Here is a 27,950-nt window from a genome sequence, read left to right as displayed (position 1 = left end):
TGCTTAGAGGCACCATTCTTTTGTTGTTGAAGTAAGCCTTCTCCATCTTAGCACTACTAATCATTCCAAAGCAACCAAGGAAAAGTAATGTTGTGGTGCTGGTCTAACTCTTCCCCAATATCACAGCCCTCCACAGTCCTAAGTGGATTGATACCAGGAAGATTAAACAAACAAATCCGTCACCATCAAGTCTATTCTGATTCATAATGACCACATGGGACACAGCAGAACTGCCCCATAGGGTTTCCAAGGAGGGGCTGGTAGATTCAAACTGCTGACCTTTTGGTTAGCAGCTGAGCTCTTAACCACTGCGCCACTAGGGCTCCACTAGGAAGACAGAGGTTTAAAAACTCTCTCCAGATCTGCTTTATTTACCAAGGGCTCTTCTAAGTAATCTCTGAGAAAGTTACAAACCTGATTAACATTTTTTAGCCCTGGCTAACTCACCATTGGCCTATTAAGTGAAATATAAACGAAGATCAACCTGTTTTGAAACTCTGTACTTCCTCCATATTAAGTAGAAATGCCTATCTTGTGTGATGCAGCTTTACTTATTTTCTACTCAGGGTCAGACATTGTTATCTATAAACGCTCAGATGGGAAAGCACTCAGAAGTGCTTTTGTTTGGAATAACAAAGGCAGACAAAACAAGAGCACGCCTTACAGGCTGGCAGAAGGCCTAGATTTTTCATAAAATGCCAATTTAAGCTCTCTAAAATATCTTTCTATTTAAACAGACATAAAAGTGCATATAAGAAGGTATATATAGCTTTTACCCTAGAAATCTACAAAATTTTTTTTGCCAAGAACTTCTGCAGAAAAACATCTTGGTGAAACAACTCCACCAAAAGCAAGCCGAAGCTACCTGAGCTGCCGCTGACCCTACTGAAGGGTTCAACTATAAGCCCTGAATAAATGCCCATTATATAATCCAAATGTTGAAGCCAGAAGTGCCAACTGTGCGTAGGATGAGCTGGACGCTGTCGGGGGTTATGAAGAAAGCAGCTCTGACTTTAGAAAATAACTTAATGGAGAAATAGAATAAAAAACATTAATATTCCTTTAAAAGAATCATAACACTAACAAGTAGCAGACATGAGAACATGTAAATTTTTAGGGAGAATTAAAAAGCTTTCGTGGTCAAGGAAATTGGAACCAAGTTATAAACTACACTCAAACACTCATATTCTGTCAGGTCTAACAAAAGCTTTAAATAAACAAGTTTAGGTGCAAAAGAAGCAGGGAGCTCATTTCTAACTCCTGGAAAAAGCCGTTTGGCACAACACATGCTTTAAGGAAAGTGAGAAACTCTTATCTCCACTCATTAGTGTAACATACCTGCAGAGCCAGCTGAGAAAATATGCACAATATTGCTATCAGGCACAAACATGCCATTAAATTGCTCTTTGGCTTTGGAGTAACATGCAAAGTACACAGCCCTGTTAGAACAAAGAGAGAGAGCTGTAAAGAAATTGTTATGACACCATATAACATATATGCATATGATTATACACACACACACACACACACACCCTCTGCAACATCTGAAAAATGCAGGAAACTAATACGAGAAAAAAGTGGATATGTAACCAAAACCTTCTACATAAAACCTGTTACACAGGAAGTTCCTGCCACTCCAAAAATTATTTATTGATAACAAAGGTATCCAAAATAATTGGGGAAAATGAGATACTAAAACATATATACAAAATTCTTTTACAGTCTTCATTCTGGATTAACTCTTGGTAAAAGTCAATCCTTTGGGTGCCAACATATACAACTTCTAAAATCTGTAATATTTTAAAAATATACCATACTTGTCCTGCCTTACACCAAAGTTGAGAATGTCAAATATAATTTGAACTTTTTTTGATGTCTCAGGATCCCATAGGAATAGCCATCATACGATGCTTTCATAACACCAGTCACTCAACAGGAGAATGATGTGGCAGTCTGCTTCCGTAAAGATTAAACAGCCTGGGAAACCCTATGGGGGAGTTGTACTCTGTCCTATAGGGTTGCTATGAGTCAGAATCAACTTGACAGCAATGGGTTTGGTTTTTGTTTGTTTTTGGTCTGCTCCTCCACTGAATATGCTCCCCAATCCCCCAGAGGTTGAACGCTACAGGTGGGGGTTGGACTTCACCACCCCCCCTTCAAAATCCCTCCATCTTCTCTTCTCCCTCTTTGCTTTTTTCCCTTCTGTCTCCCCTCCTTTTGGGGCTGGGAAGTAGGGTCTGGTTGGGATTTTCTATGCTGGCCAATGGATCAAGCAAAAACTATTATGTTTCAACTTAGGATTTGACTGTTCATTATTGTTGTATTGTAAAATCTTCCTTTTTCACTCTAGGTCCCATCCGTTCTAAATGAGTAAAGTAGTCAAGAATCTACCTACATAAGACAGCAAGTATTACCACGTTAGCACTGCCCACATGTGGACAAGGCACTTATTTACCATGTACGTGCAATATGTTTACCATCTTCCAATAATGCTATAACCTGTATTAACTATCAGACTAACACTTGCTATTTTTTAATAGACTGTGCTCAGATGCTACAAAATTCTAAAGGAACAGAAGAGTTTAGTAAGAATCTGCATTTTTACACCTCCAGGTGATTTGTGTACATACTGGGGCATTGATCTATGGGAATTCTAGAAGCTTTAACCCTCACCTTATATAAAACAGTGTTCTCATCTTTTTAATAAGGCTTAATTCTCATTAAAGTCTATTTGACTATTATATGGAGTATGAATATAGGTGGATATATATGTGTATTTGTGTGTGTGTATATATGTCCCACCCTTGCCACCCAGCCCCCCACAGCTCCTCTCTCAGGAAGCAATCTCTAGTACCAGTTTCTTATCTATTTTTCCAGAGATATTCTAGACACACACACACAGTCTCTCACTCACATGCTCACTTTTATATCTATACACATTTATCCTCTGTATCAACACTGTTCAGTAGAACTTTCTATGAAGACAGAAATGTTCTATATTTATGCTATTCAATACAGTAGCCGCTAAGATAATGAGTAACTGAGATGTAGCTAGTGAGGCTGAGAAACTGAATTTTTAATTTTAATTAATTTAAATTTAAATAGTCCCACATGACCAGTGGCTATAGTGTCAGGCAGTACAGTTCCCTATATTTTAACAAGCTTTGAAGAGAATTAAGTCTTGTTACAAAAATAAGAATGTTTTATATAAGATAAAGCCTAGAAGCTTTTAAAATTCCTCCAGGTCAAGACTTCAATGTGCATATGAAGCACAGGGGAGGTTGCTAAAATGCAGATTCCTATGTCGGCCTGGGATGTGGGCTGAGATTGTGTATTTCTAAACAAGCTCCCAGATAATAACCATTCCACACTTTGTGTAGCAAATTTTAGATTACAACTGATGATAGCAGGTAAATGTTTATAATTAAGAATAGAACAACCAGAATCTCTTTCACACACACACACAACAACACACACGCACAGGCACTGCTGACTATTTCTATATGTTGGATGTATTGACACAAATCCAACACAGAAAAAGACACCGATCATTTAGCAGTATTGCCCTCAGTAAGAAAGGGCTCAGCATTATATAGTAAACTAGCTGAAAAGTGTAACGCTTACCTTGATGGTGCAACTCCAACCAAATTTGGACCCAAGCCTCTAAAAAGTGACTTTGGTCCCTCCTTCTCCAAGATTGACCTGAATAAGAAAAGATGTATCTTTAAAACCCCTTAGGCACAGCTTGACCAAGGCAAAGTCATAGAAGCTTCCTAGACACATCCAAGCACCCTGAGGGACTGAGTTACTGGGGCTGAGGGCTGGGGACCGTGTTTGCACGAGTCACCTAGGTCAATTGGCATAACAAAGTTCATAAAGAAAATGTTCTACATCCTACTTTGGTGAGTAACGTCTGCAGTCTTAAACGCTTGCGAGCAGACATCTAAGATACATCTATTGGTCCCATCCCGTCCACAGCAAAGGAGAAGAAAACCAGAGACACAATGGAAATATCAGTCCAAAGGACTAATGGACCCCAAGTGCCACACCCTACAGCAGCCTGAGCCCAGAACAATTAGATGATGCCCAGCTACCACCAGCTACTCTGACAAGGATCATAATAGAGGTTTCTGGACAGAGCGGGAGAAAAATGTAAAACAAAATTCAAATTCACAGGAAAAAATAAAAAAGACCAGAATGGTCTGAGAGACTGGAGGAACTCCCAAGGCTGGCCCCCAGGCACCATTTTAACTCAGAACTAAAGCCACTTCTGAAGTTCACCCTTCAGCCAAAGATCAGACAGGCCTATAAAACAAACAATAACATACATGAGGAACATGCTTCTTAGTTCAATCATGTGTATGAGACCAAATGGGCAACACCTGCCCACAAAGCAATGATGAGAAGGCAGGAAGGGACAGGAAAGATGGACAGATGGAAACAGGGAAACTGGCGTGGGGAAGGAAAGTGTGTTGACACATCACAGGGATTGCAAGCAACGTCACAAAACAACTGTGTATAAATTGTTGAATGAGAAACTAATCTGCTTGGTAACTTCACCTAAAGCACAATAAAAAACAAGACAAACAGAAACTCTTAAGCAAAGACTATGGAAACCAGAGTCAGCCTTTACATTAGCTCCTTAATAAAATGTACAAGCGACCCCGAACTCTTGCCTGTTTGTAATACAGTGAAAGCTGTAAAGGCCAGAACTTGATGAGACTGCCTTGTTTTTCCAGGTCAAAAAGTTTTCCACCTTTGACAGGTTACACTCTCTCTACTTATCTATCACTCTCTGTTACTACAAAATATTTGTTTTCCTTCTATGACAGGTTTTCATTACACAGGTTCCAGCTTTCAGAGGTTTTACCTATCACAATACAGAATCAGAGGAGGCTCTACAACATCGCTTTCCTTAATACAGTGAAAAAATGTGCTTCAAAAGCATCAGTTAGACATGATTTCAAGAAGCCTTTCCCACTGCCTGCACGGGAGCACCATCTTCAGGGTTTGTACCCCACCCCAACATCCTATAAGGAAGCCTGAGCATCTGGCAAAGGGTCCAATACACGGAACAATGTCTTCACTGTAAGATTCACCCAGAAATAGGTTCAGGGATTTCACTCGATGGTATTTCTTTTGAATTTATTCCTAATTTATAACTCTCCTATCTTCTAGATCTCTACCTATTCTAGCAGAACCCTAGGCAGGGATATCAGGAATAGAAATACCAGATGCTTCTCATCATTTTCACGGCCGGAAATGAGTGTTATTTAAAGTCGACACCTAGCATCTCAAATCCAAAGATATTACTGTGACTACCTTTGTTTTATGTTAAATGTTTTTTGGTTAAAAGTGACTAAATAAATCCTAAGCGGATTGTACAGAACATCCTTTACAGGCATTTTCCCAGTCCAATATAGTGATTCAAGTTAGTTTAATTTATTCTTTCCAGCAGCTCAGTTTTCATGGAACCTAACAGGATTTACATTGTTAAGTTGCTGTTTTCTCTAACTTACTCTCCTTTTCATCCTGAGGAGTTTCTCTCCTTGGTAACAGTACCGCCACTTTGACAGCATCCTAAGTTCTAGTTCACAAATTATCATAGCCCTGCCCCGTCTGACCTTCATTGTGACACTAAGGTTAAGGGAAAAAGCTCTCTTTCACTTTATGGAAAAGATGTTCCTATAAAGCTAATAGTAAAACGGATCATGCCTATTCTGTTTCTGCCAACTTCCACTTTTCCCATAGACATAAAGTTTCCAAAACCAAGTTGAAATTTTTGGTGCAAAAGAGGTTAAGCTGATGTTTTGGTCCATGGCATACTGGATACAAGTTTTGTCCGTTTATAGTTTTGTTTCCCATTTTTCCTTCCTCAGATAACTAACTACAGCTTCTCATGTTCTAGACTCCTTGAATGCACAAATTTTAAATCTTAGCTTCTTTTCTGTCTCTGGATGTTTACAGAATACTTAATTGCTTGAAATAAAGAATGTTTGTACTTGTAAAAGCTTCCCTAAAATGTAGCAGGCTGGCAATTAGCAAGAAGAGGAAATATAAGGTAGCTGGACTGAAAAGTAAACTTGTCTCTGCAGGCAATATGATCTCACATATAGAAAATACTAAGAAATCCACTAAAAAATACAACCAATAAATGAGTTCAGCAAAGCTGTAAGACATAAGAGCCACAGGCAAAAATCAACTGTACTTCTATATGCTAGCAATGTTCCTGGACTAGAAGACTTCATATCGTTACGATGGCAATACTCCCCAAACTGATCTACAGATTCCACACAATCTTTATCAAAATCTCAGTTGCACTAGAAGGACCCGGGTGGTCATGGCCCCAGACCTTCTGTTGGCCCAGGACAGGAACCATTCCCAAAGCCAACTTTTCAGACAGGGATTGGACTGGACAATGGGTTGGAGGGGGATGCTGGTGAGGAGTGTGCTTCTTGGATCAGGTGGACACTTGAGACTATGTTGGCATCTCCTGCCTGGAGAGGTAATGAGAAGGTAGAGGGGGTTAGAAGCTGGCAAAATGGACACGAAAACAGGGAGTGGAGGGAGGGAGTGGACTGTCACATCAGGGGAAGAGCAATTGGGAGTATGTAGCAAGATGTGTATAAGTTTTTCTGTGAGACACTGACTTGATTTGTAAACTTTCACTTAAAGCACAATAAAAATTAAAAAAAAAAAACCTCAGTTGCTTCTTGCATAAATTAATAAGCTGACTCTAAAATGCACATGAAAATGGAAAGAACCCAGAATAAACAAATCTTGAAAAAAGAATTAAGTTGGAACACTTACACATCCTGAACTCAAAACTTACTACAACGCCACAGTAATCGAGATAGCGTGGTACTGACATAAAGATCAATGGAATGGAATTGAGAGTCCAGAAATAAACTCTCATATTTATGGTCAATTGATTACAGCCACGGGTGCCATGACAATGCACTGGTGGACAGAACTGTCTTCTCAACCAATGGTGCTGGGACAAGTAGATATCTACATATAAAAGGAGGAGGTTGGAACCTTACCTCATCCTCACATTCTGAGCCTCACATACAATAATTAACTCAAAATGGATCATAGATCTAAATGTAAAATCTAAAACTATAAAACTCTTTGAAGAAAACATACGAATAAATCATCAGGGCCTTGGATGGTTTCTTAGATATGACAGCAAAAGCACAAGTGACAAATTTTTTAAAAAAAGACACACTGGACTTCATCAAAATAAAAAAATTTGTGCTTTAAAGGACACCACCAAGAAAGGAAAAAGACAACCCACAGAATAGGAGGAAATAGCTGCAAATCACGTATCTGATAACAGACTTATACCTACAAGATATAAAGAACTCTTACAACTCAACAAGAAAAAGACAACCTACCTAAAAAATGGGCACAGGATTTGAACAGATGTTTCTCCAAAGAAGATATACAAATGGCCAATAAGCACCTAAAACGATGTTCAACATCTAAGTGATGAAGGAAACGTAAATCAAACTACAATGAGATACTACTTAATACCCACTAGGATAACTATAATAAAAAAGACAATAACAAGTGTTGTCAACGATGTGGGGAGATTACAATCCTCATACATGGCTGATGGAAATGTAAAATGGGATATCACTTTGGAAAATAGTTTGGCAGTTCCTCAACAAATTAAACACATACGACCCAATAATTCTGTTGTTGTTAGGTGCCGTCAAGTCACTTCCAACTCATAGTGACCCTATGTACTGCCCAGGCTTGAGCCATCCTCACGGAAGTTATGCTTGAGCCCACTGCTGCAGCTACTGAATCAATCCATCTCATTGAGGGTCTTCTTTTTCACTGACCCTCTGCTTTACCAAGCATGATATCATTCTCCAGGGACTGATCCCTCCTGATAACATGTCCAAAGTATGTGACACACAATAGAGGGTCCCGGACAGAGCTGGAGAAAAATGCAGAATAAAATTCTAACTCAAAAAAAGAAGACCAGACTTGCTGGCCTGACAGAGACTGGAGAAACCCAGAGAGTATGGCCCCCGAACACCCTTTCACCTCAGTAATAAAGCCACTACTAAGGTCCACCCTTCAGCCAAAGGCTGAACAGGCCCATAGAACAAAACAAGACTAACGGGGCATACCAGCCCTGGGGCAGGGACTGGAAAGCAAAAGCAAACAGGAGAGCTGGCAAGAGGGAATCCAGGGTTGAGAAGGGAGAGTGTTGACATGTCATGGGGTTGTTAACCAATGTCATACAACAATGTGTGCACTAACTGTTTGATAAGAAACTAGTTTGTTCTGTAAACCTTCATCTAAAATTCAATAAATAAATAAAGCTTTATTGTGGTAAGCCACTCAAAAAAACACAACAACAAAGTATGTGAGACAAACTCTTGCCATCCTTGCTTCTAAGGAGCATTCTGGCTGTACTTCTTCCAAGACAGATTTATTCACTCTTCTGGCAGTCCGTGGTATATTTAATGTTCTTCACCAACACCGTAATTCAAAGACATCCATTCTTCTTTGGTTTTCCTTATTCACTGTTCAGCTTTCGCAAGCATATAAGGTGACTGAAAACACCATGGCTTGGGTCAGGTACATCTTAGTCCTCAAAGTGACATCTTTGCTTTTTAACATTTTAAAGAGGTCTTTTGCAGCAGATGTGCCCAAAGCAATGTGTTGTTTGACTGCCTGACTGCTGCTTCCATGGGCATTGATTATGGATACAAGTAAAATCAAATCCTTGACAACTTCAATCTTTCCTCCATTTATCATGATGTTGCTTATAGGTATAGTTGGGGATTTTTGTTTTCTTTATGTTGAGGTGTAATCCATACTGAAGGCTGTAGTCTTTGATCTTCATCAGTAAGTGCTTCAAGTCGTCTTCAATAATTCTACTCCTAGGTATACATCCAAAAAAAATGAAAACACAGATCCACACAAATACTTGTACATAAAATTTCAAGATCCACACAAATACTTGTACATAAATTTTCACAGCAGCACTATTTACGACAGCCATAAGATAGAAACAATCCAAATGCCTACTGACTGATGAATGGATAAGCAAAATGTGGTTCAAGTAGTCCCCAACTTTATAATATGTTCAAGTTACGACAAATCACACTTATTACCGTCTGTTTTTATTTTTGTACATCTTATCATTAGTAATATGTACTACACACAATGCTGCAGTATGTAATTTCCTGATGTTATCATTCTCACATCAAGCCCCAAAGACAAATAAAGACTGATAAAGATACTGATAACAAAAGGCATTAATAATGAAAACTAAAAAAAAAAAAAAAAGATATTTGACACACGACGGAGTCTTCAGAATAGAACTGCTCATAAGTTGGGGACTACCTGTATATACAAAGAATGGAATAACATCTGTCATAAAGAGAAATCAAATTCTGATACATCCTATGACACAGATGAACTTTGAAAACCTTATGCTAAGTGAAAGAAGGCGGTCACCAAGGACCACATATTATATGATTACATTTATATTAAATGTCTAGAACAGACAAAATCAATTGAGACAGAAAGTAGGTTATTGGCTGCCAGGGGAGGGGAAGGAGGATGGGGTCTCTTTCAGGGAGAATGAAAATGTTCTAAATTAAATGGTGGCAGTGGTTGCTCAGCCCTATGAATATATTAAAAACCAATGAATTGCACACTTTGGAAGAGTACATTGCACGGTGTATGAATAACATCTTAATAAAACTGCTGAAGAATAAATAAGATACAACAAGAAGGAAAGAAACTACTGGAAAAAATCTAGAAAGCAGGAGAGAGATTGGCAAGAACAAAGTTTTACAATAAAATTTAGTTCTTGTGCTAAATTCTTCACTTAAAATAGCTAATTGATAAGGCTGGTAGATTTAAAAAGTGAAAAGTAGTGTATCAATATTAAATTCCTTTAGTTTGAAAACTGCACTGTGGTTTTAAGAGAACATCCGTGTCCTAAGGAAATAAATCCTGTAGTATTAAGGGGCAAAGGGGCATGATTCATGTAACCTATCTGCAAATGTTTCAGAAAAAAATACGCACGTCAACAGAGCACAAGTGAAAACATGAATGTGGCAAAATATTCAAGGCCGGTAAATATAGACAAAGGGTATAAACAAATTATTTGTATCATTCTTGCATTTCAAAATAAAATATTCTTTAAAAACAGCTTACCATAGGCCATAAAAAAATACCACGCTCATTATTTTAGCCCACAAAATCATGAAAAGCATGATTGGAATAAACACTGATAATGTAACACGTCAAAATGAAATTCATGGAGTTTCAGTGAATTTTCACAGTGGTCCAAAAATAAGCCATTTGGCCGTTAAGAGAGCCATGAGAATTTATTGTTTTCCATTTGAGATACTCTTACTATCTTTCTCAAACCAGTATATTGTGTTAGTAAAAGCTGAACTTTCTGAACTTTAAAAACTTCTCTCAAATCACATCTTGAAGCAACCTATACCTTATCAGTATATAATAAAGGTTTTCAAATGCCAAGCACATTCAAAATTTTTTGTAAAAGTTCAGATATCTGTGGCCAACATTAATGTATGCTGTGCGGCCCAGGGACCATTTAAAGACAATTAGGGGAATCTCTGGCTCCAGGAAGCTCTGAGCCTCTCATCCATAATGCAGCAGGGAACTTTTGTCCTTAAGTGACTCAGGCCTTTTAGAACTGCAGAGAGACTGTCCTCAGAGTTATGCATATTAACAGTGGGCAAGCAGTCAAGTCTGTTACATAACCCAAACTTTTAACCTAGCTGAATGTTTACAAAATGTTTCTGGAACAATCAAGTTCCTACTATAAATGGTACACTTCAGCTTCATAATAAAGCATGCAAGGACTAGACAAATTTTCCCACAGTAATGCAAACTTTCATTTAGGAAAGAAATGCAGAAAAGGATTACAGTCTTGTTTGGAGCCATTCATTCTTGTCACTAGTTTTAGGTCATAATATGCATGTCACAGACAAGCCCAAGACAAATACTTCATATCAGAATACGTCAGTTTTTAAAAGATGGAGATGGGCTCACTAATGTTACTTCTCAGATTGAAATTTTCAACTACCCACTGGCATATATGTATTTCAAACCATCAATGGTTAGTCTAGCTCTGGAAACCTTTGATACTGGTACAGAAGAAGAAGAAAAAAATTTTTTTAAAAAGGTACTTCAGAAACAAAAATAAGGTACCTGAGCGGTTTAAAGAATAGCAGCACTGATTAGGGGGGAAAAATTGGTAAGTTAGAAGACTTTTTTAAAAGCAAATACCTGAAATAAATTGATATATCATTACCTATCAGTAAACCTGGAGCCCTGGTGGCACAATATTAAGAGCCTGGCCGGCAACCATAACGTCAGCAGTTTGAATCCACCAGCTGCCCTGTGAAAACCCTACAGGGCAGTCCTATCCTGTCCTACAGGATCACCATGAGGTGTAATCAACTCGACAGCAACGGGTTTGGTTTTGGTTTATTAGTAAACTTAATAGTGAGAGTCTAGGCGTATTAAAATCTTACCTTTTTTCTTTCTAAGTAACAGTACTTAAAATATAAGGTATTGGCTCTCTACGGGAGAAATTTTTCTGAATAGGTTAAGCTAACATGTTGTTGTTAGGTGCCCTCAAGTCAGTTCCAACTCACAGCAACCTTATGGACAATAAAATGAAGCAGCGCCTGGTCGTGTATCTCCTCACAACAGTTGCTATGCTTGAGCTCATTGCTGCAGCCACTGTGTCACTCCATGTCGCTGAGGGTCTTCCTCTTTCTTAATGACCCTCCACTTTACCAAGCATGATGTCCTTTCTCCAGGGACCGATTCCTCCTGATAACATATCCAAAGTATGGGAGACAAGGTCTAGTCATCTTCACCTCTAACAAGCGTTCTGGCTGTACTCCTTCCAAGACGGATTTGTTCATTCTTTTGGCAGGCTATGGTATATTCAGTATCCTTTGCCAACACCACAACTCAAAGGTGTCAATTCTTCTTTGGTCTTCTTTATTCACCGTCCAGCTTTCACATGCACAGGAGGCGACTGAAAACACCATGGCTTGGGTCAGGCGCACCTTAGTCCTCAAAGTGACATCTTTGCTTTTTAAAACTTTAAAGAGGTCTTTTGCAGTAGATCTGTCCAATGTAATGCATACTTTGATTTCTTGACTGCTGCTGCTTCCATGGGTGTTGATTATGGATCCAAGCAAAAAGAAATCCTTGATGACTTCAATCTTTTCTTCATTTATCATGATGTTGCTTACTGCTCTAGTTGTGAGAATTTCTGTTTTCTTTAAGCTAACATGAGACACCAAAAACATCCAACTTACATTTTGAAGAAAAAACTACTGATAAATTGTTATCTGCTAAGTCTTTTAAAGTAGTACTTCCCAAAAGAGTAAAACTAATAATAAGCAGCTTAGCTTTAAATGAATGACCATTTTATTCTTCATTTGGGTCTTTGATAAACTCGTGTCTTTTAGAAGTGTGAACAGACAACCACAATGGTCTCTGTGGGAAAGGTCTGGACCTTTTTCCTTGTCTTATCATTTACTAAAGACCCCTCCCTACAGGCCATCTTCCCTGCCCTTAGCTTGTTGTAGTGTGTCTTTGAGTCAATACTGACTCATGGAGATCTCACAGAACAGAGTAGAACTGCCCTATAGGGTTTCCTAAGCTATAATCTTCACGGAAGCAGATCGCCAGGACTTTTCTTCTACGAAACAGCTGGGTGGGTTTGAACCACAAACCTTTCGGTTGGCAGCCTGGCACTTAACCATTGTGCCCACAGGGCTCTTAGGTAAGGGATGGTCAATAGAAGAGACAGAAAGCTAATGCAATAATGCAGGTAGTAGAATGAAAAGCGGTCATCTTCGGTTAAACCATCCTCGAAAGCAACGCTTCTTATGTTGGTAAACCATCTTAACAACTACTGAGTAACAGGTTGCTTTTAGAACTATCAAGAAAAGACACAATTTTTCCTGAAGAGTGAGCATGCTTTCTTTCTTCAAATGAGACTTATGTAGTATTTCCCTTTTTGCCTGGGGCATCAAGAAACTGTTATAAATCTTATTATTAAAAAGCACAGAAAGTACATACTATAATCATACTACAATGACAGCAGCTGTTATTTATATAGTGGGAGGCGTGTGTGGGTGTATATGTGTGTGAAGCCCTTTATATGCATGATCTTAATGTCTCAAAATCCATTCATTCAATATATGCTGAATGCCTACTATGAGACAGGCAGCATTCTAGGTCCTTGGGGATACCTCAGTAAACAAAACAAACAAAAGTCCCTACCTTGAGAAACCTCTGAGGAACTTCCATTCTACTGGAGGGGAATAGAGAAAAATACACAATATAAGTAAACTACACTTATATTGGATGGAGGTAAGTGCTGGGGATAAAAATAAAGCAGAACAAAAGGTGGGGAGTGGAAGGAGGGTTTAGTTTTAAATAGCACAGGTGCTTCACAGCCTTCCTGCAAAGATGACAACTGTGTGCCAGCCAAGTACAAAGGAGTACAATGGGTCTGCAGCAGAAAATGTTCCCAGCCTTTGAAAGGCACAGCCAGGAGGAGTTGAGAGAGGGGATAGAGTAGTTGAAGTCCGAAAAGTCATGGGAGGGGATGACAGTTGAGTAGAGCCTGGTTGGCCAATGGAACAGCTCTGGCTTTTACCTGAAGGGCTGTGGACTGAGGATCATCTGTCTGCTCTACTGAGGCTAGGCTGAGGATGGTGAGGGCAGCAAGGCTGAAGTCAGAAGACCAGTCAGGAAGCTAATGAGATAATACGGGTGACAGAGATGGCGGCTTCGACCAGATCAGTAGTGGAGAACATGGTGAAAAGGGGCCAGATTCTGGATATATTTTGAGGGCAGAGTTGAGAGGATTTGCTAAAAAGAGAAATAAGAGCCAAGACGACTTTGAAGCTTTAGAGCTATATAATCAGGATAGAGTTGCGTTTATTTGAGACAGGGAAGGCCCTAGGAGCAGTAGGTTTTGGGGGCGGACGGGAGGAAGATTCAGTGTCACAGATGTTACGCTTTGGATGCTCATTAAACATCCCAGTAGAGTTGTCAAATAAGCTGTTGGAAGAGGAGTGTTAGGCTCAGAGAAGGGCTGTCAGCTTAACAGATGGTATTCAAACCACGAGATTAAATGCGATCCCCGAAAGAATAGATATAACTACAGAGGTCCAAGGTCTGAGCCCTGAGACCCTCCAATATCAAGAGGGTGTGAGGCTGGTGAAACAGCAAAGAAAACAGCAGCAGCAGCCAGTGAGGTAGAAGGACTTGAAGTAGCTAAAATTCTCTGAGCTACCACTGCTGTCTTCACCTGAAAGAAACAGAGGTTTAGCCTCGTTTCTAGGGCTTTTGTTGTTTTTTTTACTTTACTTCAAGCTGTTTCATATCTTTCTTAGAAACAGGCAAATGTACATCAAATATGATGTCAGATAAGTCATTTAACCTCCAATCTGTCTCTTCATCTACGAAATACGGGTAATATCATGCCTGAGTGCTAACGTGCTGTGAAAACTCAATAAAATCATTATCACGTAAAAGCAGTTGTTTTTTTCACTTGAAAGATATTAAATATCAGCTGAAGTGGGCTGGAGAATCTTAAAATATATACCCAGAGATATTTGCTGGCAATAGAGAGACACACAGGTCCTAGGCATGCAGAATATGAATCCTAAAAAACTTGAAATACAGAAACATTCCCATTTACCTTACGGGCTTGGCCCTGCTGACACCCACAACTTTTGGGTAACAGTTTCCCAGTTACAGTAAACGTAAGTTCACTAGTCATGAGTTATTTGGCAAGCATGTAAGAGGAAGTTCACTTTGAATGTTAGTTGACAAATTATCTGTCTCTGTTTCATTATGTTCAAAGCACTTTGGATTGCTTAGAAGAAAGGTGCCATCCAAGGCACTGCAATGCCTAAGAGTGTCAAAAGGCAAACCAAGATGTGGGTGTTTCTCACAGCCCTGTCTTTTTGAGGACACTGAGTTTGTAGTTCTTCTTTCTGAGATCAAAGGTTGCCTCCATAATTCTGTTTCTATTTTTCCTATGTTTATCCCTAACCTTCTGCCTGCCTTTCGTGTTTCCACTCCCCTTCTCAATGTTTAATTTAAAAAACTCATTCTCCTAGAGTCTTAGATACTAGCTTCCCTCTCCTTTCCTTACTCAGTTTCAGGTTCTCTCTCGGGACCTTGTCCCCACCTGCTGCCCTGCTGTCCTGTCTTTGCTCAACAAGCTCAGAGACATCGAACACACGTTTGGCATGGATGCTTGAGTGACTCAAAGATAGGTTTTTACAAACAAAACGTACCTAAAAATAAACAAAGCACTTTCCAATTCATTCTCCCTTATCTAAAATGTGGCTGAACTCTGGTCAAAGTGCTAAGTTTCGTGGTTACTCAGACACAGCATTTCTATTTTACTACATCTTTTTCCAACAGTTCCCAATTAAATGTCTATATTGATAAAGGGCAATTAGGTCTTTCTTGAACATAAAAGGAGTCATTTTTTCACTTGAAAATTATCAAATATAGCGGAGGTATGCTGGAGAATCTTAAAAATATCTTACCTGAAATGATAAGTTTCAAAGATCTGAATATCACATTCAGTTAAATTCAAGGAATATTTATTGAGCATATCTCTGAAAGGACAAAGCCTCAACCTTTTTAGAAAGCCAGATATTGTTAAGTGGACATCTGAATTTCTGAGTTTTTATTTTAAGCATAGAGACTGAGAAGCCAAATCCAACTTATGAATATTTAGCTACTCTGTCAGTATACAAGATATTTCTAAGGCAGTGAAAATAAAATGGCCAGAGAGCCCAGGCATGAAACAAATTAAAAATATATATATTGAATACACTATACCACAACTTTTCTATAAATTTAAATTTATTTCCCAAAAAAGGTAAAAAATAAAAACATTTTATTTTTGTATTACTTCCTCTTAAAATATTCACAACGCTTCTCGTTTGATTTCTTAAAATTTTTACTTTTTACTCTAGTAGAATAAAATTATCTTCTTGCTAAGGACAGACTTTGGACAAGCGTGACAATCCAATGCCACTGTGTAACGGAGGATTTTCCATCTGCTGTTAGGTTTACTTTAACTGTCTGGATGATGGTCACATGTACAGCATGACTCCTGTCGCTAAGTAAGCAAGGTCAGCGGTCCATGGTATTGGTAAAGAAACCTAATTCTTAAGTTTAGATACACACAGAATGTGCAAACAGAGCATCTCATCTGCTGTGCTTTACAAACATCTCGTATGGGATGGTGGGGGCGGGTATGTGGGTGGCAGCGGCACAGAGTTCTGGAGGGAGGGGACTGAACTTACTTCAGAACCTGTAAGAGTCCAGGTGTCACGGATGTTGGTCTCACCATTCCAGCTCCACTAATGGTCCCCAGATGAACCTGAGGGTAATAGACTGTCCGAAGAGCCAGTCTTGAAGACTGCAACCTCGTCTTAATGACTTCTAGTGGACAAGTAAAAATAGCACCAACTGTACCCCCACACCTGGAAGAAAAGAAGTCATAGCAGGATCAGAAAAGTGACACCATTTTCTACACAAAGGAAATGTGAACATTTTTCTATTTCTATAGATGTATATATGTTCATTTAATAAAAATTAGAACACACAGGGAGGTAAAAAAATAGTTGAAAAATAGCTGAAATCTCATCAACTAAAGAGATAACTATCATTTTAATAGCTGCATACTATCATTTTGCATTGATGTATAATATTTTAACCAATTTCCCACTGTTGGATGTTCATGTACTTTCAATTTCACTACCATATTGCAATAGTCTACAAAATGTATCTCAGCACACTCAAAATAGTTATTCAGGTAATGCTACTATTTTGAAAATCTATGTTTAGGAAAATACAGATTTCTGTTAAAAATCTGATTAATTTGGACTCCGCTGAAAATTAAACTAAAACTTACTTTTAACAATAAAGTTCTTGGGATTCCCTCAGTCAGAAGTAATCAAATTCGTCCCGTGTCCCCATTACTGACACATCTCTCTGGACTAGTGTTCCCTGCTGTCAGTCATTTGAGTGCTGTCTTTACGAGTTGCTGATATTGAAATATGACCTGAATTACTAGTTAAATATTTTCTTCCGAACAACTCATTTCTTTATCCTAAAATACCTACTTTCATCTTTCCCTAAGCAATAATATTCATGAAATTACATGTTTAATGGCTACTTATACTTAGCAACATCATGTATCATCTGAAATCATCACCCATACTGGTAGTGATACATGTTTTACTCTTTGGGAAATGCTGCCCCACAATATGAGTTCCTGAAGGCCAGGATCTGTGTATTACTCACCTTCATACCCCCAGCATCAGGTTCACAAACAGTATTTGCTAAGCTAAGGAGTTATTGAGATTTCAAGGAAAATATCTTTTAAGATATCTAAATATGTGAAAATAACATTTACTCTTAACAGTATCATTTTATAGTCTCTAGGCAAGTTACACACCAGTTTTTTCAGAAAGTTAATAAGCAAACCATAAATGTATTAATTTTTCATTAAAACAAACTCTCAGAGCTTCTACCTGACAAGAATTGCTGTTATTAGCTGCCACTGAGTTGGCCCCTCACTCATGGCAACCCCATGCACAATGGGGTCAGACTGTTGTGATCCACGGGGTCCTAGCCTGGAAGCTCCACTGAAACCTTTTCAGCATCACAGCAACACACAAGCCTCCCCTGACAGACGGGTTGGTGGCTGCACTTGAGGTGCACTGGCCTGGAATCAAACCCAGGTCTTCCACGTAGAAGATGAGAAGTCAACCACTGAACCACCACTAAGGTCCTTGGCAAGAATACTAACAAGTCCAGTACTTACTCTACAACCCTGAAATAAAGTAATTCTATAATTTAAGGATTTGCTAATATAATCCCTCTCCACTTAGCAATCAATAAGATTTTATTCAAAAGTACTCCCTCAACCTTTTAAAAAGGCTTTTTGGGAACATGTCATTAATTAAATCTTCTGGTTTGACATAGGTCTACCTTCTATCACGTTGTCTCTCCCACTAGACCGGGAGCTCGCTAAGGAAGAAGAGCTGTGTAGTCACATATTTTTGTACTTAACTAGAGTACGGGACCTGACCCACAAAAGGTAGGTCAATAAAAATGACATAGCATTAGCATCTTTAACTGGGAAAAGTGACCACAGAAAGGAAGGAGGGCCTGGGCACACACAGAATATTTAAGTCAACTTCTCTACTCCACCAGCAGCAAGTGTTGGAAATTTAGGAGCAAATCCAGCACCTCACAGGCCCTGACATAATGAATGAAGTAAAACCCCCAGCAGTACCTGAAAACCAGAAGCCTACAGTTCCATATAGCAAGTAAATCCTGATAACTAAGAGCTGGAAGCCACTACTGCTGTTTATTGAATGATGACTTTATGACAAGTAACCAATCCTCTAATACTCCTACAAATAGGAACTATCATTTAGTGTCGATCTACAGTGAAGAACATGAATGTCCGAATGAGAGACTGAAATATACAGATTCAGGGGTGAAGGGGGAAGGAGAGAAAAGAAAAATAGCCATTTCACCCTATTTAGGTTGTTGCCATTGTTAGGTACCATCAAGCTGGCTCGGACTCATAGCCACTAAAGTAAACCTGGTTTACAATCATGATGATAACATACACCCTAAATTGTTTATCTATCACAGTGTTTTCTGACCTGTGGGCCAAAGCACTTCTTTGGTTCAGCTGACCCGAGTAGCCAGTGCTCAGACAACGGGAAAAGTCACATTCAATATCTAGGTGATACAGAGTAGCATCACATGGTTGGGAAACTGACGAATCTGACTGGACACCAATACACTAGACCATTAATCTCCAAAGTGGGATGCATATTCCAAGAGACATGCATAATGAGCCACTGGCATACAGAAAGAAAATACTACAATCTCAGTTTCATTTTATTAATAATCTCCATCACTTCATTTCTATCTTCTACGTATGTTTTACAATATGTATAATAACCAGCTGCCGTCAAGTACTGGCACTTAGTGCGTTCGGCCAGGGATGCCACTAAATATCCTAAACAGGAAAGTCCCCACAACAAAGAATTATCCAGACAAGGTTCAGAAACACTGCACTAGACCAAAAAATGGACAATATATTTGAATAACCAACATGGTGGGCATTGCTGGTTGCCTCTCCGGCATCCATCCCCATCTTCCTCTGTATTAACAAGACCCCAAATTTCTGAAGCCATACAGTTTGGATGGGATTGAAACCCATCTCTAGTTCCAGCCTTGACTCACTTAAGCCAAAAAAGTACCACCCACATTATTGGAAACCCTGGTGGTGTAGTGGTTAAGAGCTATGGCTGCTAACCAAAAGGTCGGCAGTTCGAATACACCAGGCGCTCCTTGGAAACCCTATGGGGCAGTTCTACTCTGTCTTACAGGGTCGCTATGAGTTGGAATCAACTCGATGGTAACGGGTTTGGTTTTGGTTTTGCTACATTATCTGTTCAGAGATGGGCACGTGCACCCACACTGGTCCAATACGAGTTAAGCTCAAGACTTGTTCAATGGTTGGAAAAAATAGGAGCAACTAGAATCCATTTTGTGTTGGGGGGAAGACTAACCTTAGAATAAAGCAGATAGCACAGTGACATTGTTGAGTGAATAGATAAACTCTCACCTGAAGTTTGTTCTTCCTCTAGAATTCAGGTATATTTGCCAAGAATTCCTCACTGTTTAAACCCAGTTTGAACTAAATTTTCTGTTACTCACAACTGAAAGCCTTCTAAATGACTCTATCCAAGAAAAATTACATCTAAAGTTTTTCAAGAAAGCATTTAAAAAATTTTACTACTGTAAATAAATCTTCCAAAAGGCAGTTAGGACTCATGTTTAAAGTGTTAAAAAGCAAAGATGTCACCTTGAAGGCTAAGGTGCACCTAACCCAAGCCATGTTGTCTTCAATCGCCTCACATGCACTCAAAAGCTGGACAATAAATAAGGAAGGCCAAAGAAGAATCAGTGCCTTTGAATTATGGTGTTGGCGAAGAATACTGAATATATCATGGACTGCCAAAAGAACGAACAAATCCGTTTTGGAAGCAGTACAGCCAGAATCCTCCTCAGAAGCAAGGCTGGCGAGACCACGTCTCACAAACTTTGGACATGTTATCAGGAGGGACCAGTTCCTGGAGAAGGACATCATGCTTGGTAAGCAGAGGGCCAGCAAAAAAGAGGAAGACCCTCAATGAGACGGACTGACACAGTGGCTGCAACAATGGGCTCAACCATAACAAAGATCATGAGAATGGCACAGGACCAGACAGTGTTTCATTCTGTAGTACACAGGGTTGCTATGAGTGGGAAACGATTCAATGGCACCTAACAACAACAAGAGTTTAAGTGATTCAAATATGTTCCTGTATCTTCTCAACACTGTTCCCCTAGCAAATGTATCAACAGGCACCATCTCTGTACTCCCTAAAACTTTAAAAGTAGCCATCAGCTGATGAACATTAAGTGTGTAGGGACAAGCACAGTGCATGTGTACACCAAGCAACAGCTGTCCACAGTAGGAGAAAAAATACAGAATTTTGAAAACATGTCAATTTTATATTTTAAAAGCTTAAAGGCTTAACATATTTCCATTAAAATGCATTTTAAAGGCTATGGAAGTATATCTGATGACAAAACAAAACAATCATCCCATAAAAATAAGACCTGAACATGTAATCCAGGCCTTCAACTCCAAATCTGCTTACAGCTCAGTCCAGCTATTTCAGGTACTGCAGAGATCTCCTAAGTCACTGCCCCCTTATGTTACTGCTTATTCAGCAGATGAAGGACATCCCTTCACATTCTGTGGGCAAGCTGAACCCCAAGTCATTGGATGGGGAAAGTTTTAAGGTCTTTCTTTCAATAGCAAATAAAGACTAGACACAAAGACTCGTTCAATGGTTGGAAAAAATAGGAGCAACTGGAATCCATTTTGTGTTGGGGGAGAGACCAGCCTTAGAATAAGGCAGATACCACAGTGACATTGTTGAGTGAATAGATAAACCCTCACCTGAAGTTTGTTCTTCCTCTAGAATTCAGGTATACTTGCCAAGAATGCCTCACTGTTTAAACCCAGATGCTTTCACTGTTTTTCTTAATTAGCTTAAACAGTGGAAAAGGAATCACAGGTTTTGCTTGTCATGTAGTAACAAGAAAATTCGTTTGAGCACATTTTTGTTTTGATAACACTGCTACCCAGATTTTGGGGTGAGGAAAGTGTAAATTGTTTTGACATCTAGACCTCAAACTTGGGGGTGGGAGGGAAAAAGGCAGAAAACAGCAGAAACCCCAAAAAAGATCATAAAAATCAGCATCATATGAATGAGCTTCTTTCATGCAGAAGTACCCTACCCTGAGAGATGGTTTATGAATGTGTTGCTTAGGTACCAAGCCTCAAAAAAATGTTCTGACTCAGCACTTTTACTTTTAATGGTTTAGCCTAAGAAAATAATTAGAGAAGTACACATTAAGATGTCTACTTATTTACACTAGCAAAAACTTTGCAATCAGAGGAGTTATACAAAAGTTATGTAATTAGAATAAAAACCCTGTGGTAAGTTACTAAAACTCCCTCACTGAACTCCACAATCACTTGCCTTCTTCACGGCTATATCCCCATGACCCAGGCACTGAACAGAAATGGTACAAGAACTTGGCTGCTAACCGGAAGACGGGCAGTTCAAGTCCACCCAGAGGCACCTTGAAAGAAAGATCTAGTTCTTTCTACTCTGGAAAAATCAACCATTTGGAGTACACTTCTTCTCTGACTCAACTGGTTTAGTGGGATACTCACAGAATATTCACTATGTTGCCACTAAAACTCAGTATGTCATAGGACAGTCCAGTTAATTGGCCTAATAAAGTGTTTAGTGCTTTTGTTCTACCTCCTGTTTTATCGTGTACTGCCTGGAATCTTAAAAGCTTGCAAATGGCTATCCAAAGTACAATTGGTCTCTATTCACCTAGAGCAACAGAAGAAGGGGAAGAACAGGAGGAGGAAATGGAATGTGTGGTTAATTGCCTCCATGAACAACTTCCTCCTTTGCCATGACACCTGAAGAACTAGATGGTGCCTGCCTACCATTACTGAGCATTTTGATCAAAGCCTACAGAAGAATCCCGATAAAAAGGGAAAAAATGCAGAACAGAATTTCCAGTTCTCATGGAGTCCAGATTTCTGGAGCCATGGCTGCTGGATCGACCCCTGAAACTTTTGCTGAGATCATCTTTAAAACTTAAACCAAAAATACTCCCTGAAGTCTTCTTAAAACCAAACGATAATTTAGCTTAACTAGTAAAGAATGTCTGCTTTGAGTACTGAGCTCTTTTAAGAAGTATCTGTGTGGGATCAAGAGCCCCGGTGGCACAGTGGTTAAGAGTTACAGTGAGCTACAGCTGCTAACCAAAAGGTTGGCAGTTTCAATCCACCAGCTACTCCTTGGAAACCCTATGGGGCAGTTCTACCCTGTCCTGTAGGGTCGCCATGAGTCAGAATCAACTCGATAATAATGGGATTTTGTATATGGGATCAAACTGGCAAGTGCAACTCAAAAGATTAGATAGAAAGGGGTCAGTGAGCTGATGTTAATGGGGAACAATTAGGAAAAGGAGGATGAGAATGGGTGCACAACTTAAAACCATCACACAGCATATATATATGTCAGGTATTATAACATTAGAATAACTTGGCATCTCATCAATTTGGTAACAATGTCAAACTGCAACTCATGCAATAGGTTTATTCCCAGCCAAGTACAAAACTGAAATGTTATAAACTGAATCATACCTTCAAATTAGATAACATAGGTATTCAATTCTTTGCCTTGTTGTATGCCAATCTGTTATGTAAATTCTTTATTCTTAAAGGGCAATACACTCTATAAAAAATATGACTAGCGCAGGTCCATGAAGGAGTATTTTCACGTTTACAAAGAATCCAAGAAATTGACTTAAAAAAATCAGTGAGATGAAAGAGACTGAGTTGTTCTGCTACTGCAAAGCCCGTATTTTCCATGATCTAAAACTGTTCGTAAGCCTATTACATGTGATAAAATGTATTTATTCAATATCATTGATTGGTGATAGCTTAAACTTGTTATCATCGTTTCCAGTGGCTATTCAATGAACAGGAAAGATGTAAAGGATATTAAAAGCAGGGGCTTGGACTTCTTTTCAAAGGAAGTGAACTTAGTTCGTTGGAAAGATGCCCGTTTAACAGTGGAAACTAGTTACTTAGGACAAAGCAGCGAGTATTTCACCCAGACCTAGAGGGACCACTGCGCCAACTAATTTTAACTATATAATATATCCATTACTGTGCTTCTTTAATGTTCTACCCTAAAATGAAATTGAAGTAATATATTTTAAGCTAGTGGGAACTGATCAAAATCCAATTAGTTACTCTGAAAACATTCTTCTGGAAGATTTTTTTTTTTGAGTATCTAGTTATCCTGGTGGCGTAATGGTTAAGTGCTACGGCTGCTAACCAAGAGGTCGGCAGTTTGAATCCGCCAGGTGCTCCTTGGAAACTCTATGGGGCAGTTCTACTCTGTCCTATAGGGTCGCTATGAGTCGGAATCCACTCGACCGCAGTGGGTGGGAGTTATCCTGAACTGCTATTTTTGAAGGGACTGAAACCTACTAAATACAATAGCTTCAGGCACTACTCACAACTCCATCAACCAGGCGAGCTGTCCGGTCCACTGCAGTTTCCACCATCATAAGATAAGAGGCTGGTTGCTCCTGTCGAGCAGCAGCAGCCAGAGGGCACTGTGAAGGGCACTGGAGATTCATCAAGACAGCAGACAAATTCTGCAGAAGCCTCAGCACAGGCTGCCCCAGAGCACTGAATGCTCCAGTTTGAAATACAAAGTATTTTTTAAAAGACCACCTCACTGAAAACAGTAATTCAAACTCAGTGAAGCATTAAAAAAAAAAAAAAATTTTTTTTAAATTATCTCTCTTGGCTTTAAAAATGTGTGAGGCTTTAATAAAATGGACAACTTGTTTAAAATTTCCAAGAATGATAAATTTATATAACAAGTATCTTAATTTAAGAAGGCTTCATCCTTGTGTTACTTCCAAAGGAAATATCAATGGGGAGGTGGAGGGATAGTTTAGAGAAAGACAGGGAGAAGATGAATGAGAAATTCGTCCTATTCATGAAAAACCACAAAAGTTTTCTGGTTGGAGAACTCCTTGATCACCTACAACAAAAAGTATGAAAAGCTCAGGAAGAGCACTTTCATCATAGCTATCTCTGAAGATATGTTTCTCAACCATAATTAGGCAGCACATCTAGGTAGCAGTCCAAGCTGCATCTAAAAAACTCAACTCAAGATGACAATACAGGATAAATTCTATGTTATGCAGAACGTTGTGCCTGGCCTGTGAGGCTGGCAAATAGACCCCAAAAGCCATTGGCTGCAATAAAAAAAAAAAAAAATTACTGAAATCAAACATTTTAATTTTCATTTTTGAATAAAATTAGCTCCCTTCCTAGGCCCCCTGCTCCCTAAAAAATTGTTGCCTCCGTTGAAAAAAAGCATGATGCACGATTATCAAATTAATGCGGCTCATAGAGTTTCGTTGTCTCCAGTGTTGGGAGTATCCACCACCCCATGAAAAAATTTCAACACACCTTCCTGACCTCCTGCCCACATTCTTCCGAGGTCCCCCGTTAGCCACAGGTTGCTGCCAGCATCACGGGTCACCAGCACTTCTCACGCCCTGGCTGACGGCCCACCCCCGCAGTCCCTGTGACTGTCTGACACAGCTCCTGCCCTGCCCCGAGGAGCCCCTGTGCGAATGTGGGCACCAGCCAGGCCACCACCGGCTCTGAAGCGCTAAGGCCCTCGAGCGGCAGCCAGTCCGGGATGGCCGGGGCACAGCGGCCGGGCAGAGCCGCCCCGCGGGACGCTCGCTCACGCCAGCCGCTACGAGTTCAGAAAGAGGAAAAGCCCGGACGCAGGGTGGCGTCAGGAGCGCGACCCTCGCGGGGTGCAATCGCCCCGGGGGTGCGCTCCGGATGGCGGGCTCAGGCCCGCGGCCTCCCACCTGCCACCTAGCCCGGACTTCCTCCTCCTCTTCCTCCTCCTCCTCCTCCCGGCGTCGCCACCCGCCCGGGAGGCCGGTAACCCGCGCGGTGCGGGGGCCGGCGGGGCTCGGCGAACGCACTGGGGACGCTCACCCGCCGGCGAAGAGGTGGAGCAGCGTGTTCTCCTTCTGCTGAGCGTCGGTCGCCATGGCCACGCCGGCTCCGAGGCCCGCCGCCGCCGGGGCCGCAGCCGCGTGGGGCTCGAGGAACGCTCGCGGTCGCTGGTCTGCTCGCCCGCTGCCGCTCAGGCTGCCGCCTGCGCCGCCGCCATGTGCGCGCCGGCCGACCACAGGGCTCCCGGCCCGCGCCCTCCCGGCGTCGCCGCCGGCGCCTCAGCGGCCTCTGCGGCCCGAGCCCGGCGCTAGCGAGAGCCGGCGCGCGGCCGTCACGTGGCGGGGGCCGGGCCGTGACGTCACGCGGTGGCGCAGGCGACGGGGGCGGGGCGCGAGGCAGGGGGCGGGACGCAGCGGGGGTGTGGGCCCGGATCCTGCGCGCCCATAGGCCGGCGAGCGCACGCGGGCCGGGTGGCTGCACCGCCTGGGCGGGGGTCTGCCGGGAGGGGAATGCTTGGAGTTGGTCCTGCTGGAGGCTGCCCGGTTCCCCTCCTCTCCGCAAGAGGCGGCAAAATCCGGCTTTGCAGAGGCCCTTGGCCTTGGCTGTTTTATTTTTCCTCCCTGGGTGGTGTAACTCAAAGCGCCCTTGCAGGACAGAGTAGAACTGCCCCGCAGGGATTCTAAGGCTGTAATCTTTATGGAAGCAGACGGCCACATATTTCCCTTGCAAAGCCACTGGTGGGTCGCTATGAGTAGGAATTCACTCCACGCCAACGAGAATTTTCGAATGGTGTAAAGCATTAATGCCCCAGCTGCTAATCAAAACAAAGTTCACCCAGAGGCACCTGGAGGAAAGGCCTGGTGATCTTCTTCTGAAAAATCAGCCGTTGAAAACCCTATAGAGCACAGGTTTAGTCTGACACACATGAGTTACCATTAGTTCTAATAGACTGGTTTTTTTAGTTTGCTTTGTGGTATTTAAGATGTGCAAAAAGGTATAAAAATTACATCTCGCAGTCCTGGACTCACCACCCAGTTTGGGGGGGGGGGCTGAAAACAGCGCAAAATCCCTGTACTCCTACTATTACCTTGTGTATTTTTGATCGTTCTATAAATAGTATTATCTACGCTGCGCGTATTTTGCAACATGCTTTTTGGTCTGTATTTTCTAATCATCTCCAGCCCAGACTTCTGAACTCCAGGTTTATAAATCCAGACTATTTCTCTATTTGTATGCTCCTGGATCACTGCCAAACTTAGCCTGGCATCAACTCAACCTCAGGTCTTCCCCAAAGACAAGCCTTCCCTGACCACCCTTCCCCACACAATCTATCACATAACCTCATTTCAACAGCCAGAGATAAGCTTATGCAGTTACTTTGTTTGTTGATTTATTTGTTTCTTGCCAACCATGCACTCAGGGAATGTAAACTTCAGGAGTGCAGAGACTTTGTTTCTCTTGTTCACCGCTTGTTCCTGACACAATACCTACCATCTAGTAACGCCCAAGGATATAAATGCATACATGTCCCAAATAGAACTCATTCTTCCCTTCCCCCAAACCTGTTTTGCTTCCTGTATTTCCTGTCGTGGTGGTGACAACACCATTCCCACTGCCTCCAGGGTCAGAAATCTGCCTTGCATTAGACCCCCCTGTTTTTCTAAGCAGCCCGTCATTCACCTGGCACTTCTACGTGCTAAAATTCTCCTGAATCTATCTCCTTCTCTGTTTCCTCTAGCTCTGCTGCTGCTTTCCAGTCTTCATTGTCTCTCATCTACTTTGTAGCAAAATCTAACTGCTCTCACCAGCCACCCCTTCTCCCCTTCAGTCTGTTACCCTGACCCCACCCACCTCCAGAAGCAGAGCGCACCATCCCAGAGCTGTTAAAAGCGGTACCTGGACCAGACCAAGCAGCTTGATGTCCTGCACGTAAACACAAGAAGAGCTTAAGTAGCGGGGGAATTGTGTGCAAACACAGGTGTTAGCTGGCCAATCTGCATTTGATTTCTGGAACTCTTAAAAACCACTCTTACGACCGGTCATCCAAAATATGAATAGAGTGATTATTCTGCATTAAAGCCTTTGCTCCCAGCCCTAGAGAGAGAAGTCATACTCCAAACACATTGCCATTGAGTCGATTCCGATTCACTGTGACCCTATAGGACAGAATAGAACTGCCCCATAGGGTTTCCAAAGAGTAGCTGGTGAATTCAAACTGCCGACCTTTTGGTTAAGAGGCAACGCTTAGCCACTGGACCACCAGGGCTCTGAAATCATACTACCAAAAAACCAAACCCAGTGCAGTGCTCAATAAATGGAGAAAAGAAGAAAGAAGAGAGGAAGGAAAGAAAGTTTCTTCATACTCCCTGCATCTCCCAAATCCCTTGCTTTAGTCCCTTAGAAAGTTGGTATTTTTCTTAGTTGAAGATGGTTTATTAGGCATGAGTGGAGCTAGAGGACAGTACTGTTGCTGCTTCAACCAGGAGGGAACTGCTCCCCCTCTGGGCAGGATCCTAAATCCCTGGACCACAGTCCTCCATCTCTGCTTCCTGCTCACAGAGGCGTTTGAGGCTGGGACCCAGGCTGCTAACTCCAGTGCAACCCATGGCCTCCTGCCTTCTTTTCCCAATACGTCCCGACCCCTCCTCAGCCTAGTGCTGTTCTGGGCACATCAACAGCCCTCCCCATTTCCTTC

At 41.1% G+C, this 27,950-nt stretch overlaps 1 protein-coding gene across 1 annotated transcript in view; it reads right to left on the bottom strand.

Annotated features, from left to right (window-relative positions):
- The window catches only part of SLC25A33 (solute carrier family 25 member 33), a 34,440-nt gene extending 8,908 nt beyond the window's left edge, over positions 1–25,532 (bottom strand). Inside the window, exons 1-4 of the mRNA XM_049877847.1 lie at positions 25,295–25,532; positions 16,377–16,556; positions 3,625–3,702; positions 1,339–1,439 (exon numbers count right to left, since the gene is read on the bottom strand). Coding sequence (XP_049733804.1) covers positions 1,339–1,439; positions 3,625–3,702; positions 16,377–16,556; positions 25,295–25,350 — 415 coding nt within the window. The 5' untranslated portion in view covers positions 25,351–25,532. The remainder of the gene's footprint in view (positions 1–1,338; positions 1,440–3,624; positions 3,703–16,376; positions 16,557–25,294) is intronic.
- Between the last annotated feature and the right edge of the window lie 2,418 nt (positions 25,533–27,950).

The sequence above is a fragment of the Elephas maximus genome, chromosome 3 (assembly GCF_024166365.1).
Source record: "Elephas maximus indicus isolate mEleMax1 chromosome 3, mEleMax1 primary haplotype, whole genome shotgun sequence".
NCBI classification, from domain to species: domain Eukaryota; kingdom Metazoa; phylum Chordata; class Mammalia; order Proboscidea; family Elephantidae; genus Elephas; species Elephas maximus.
The sequence above is the reverse complement of the archived record's forward strand: the minus strand, read 5'-3'. Positions and strand labels throughout refer to the sequence as shown.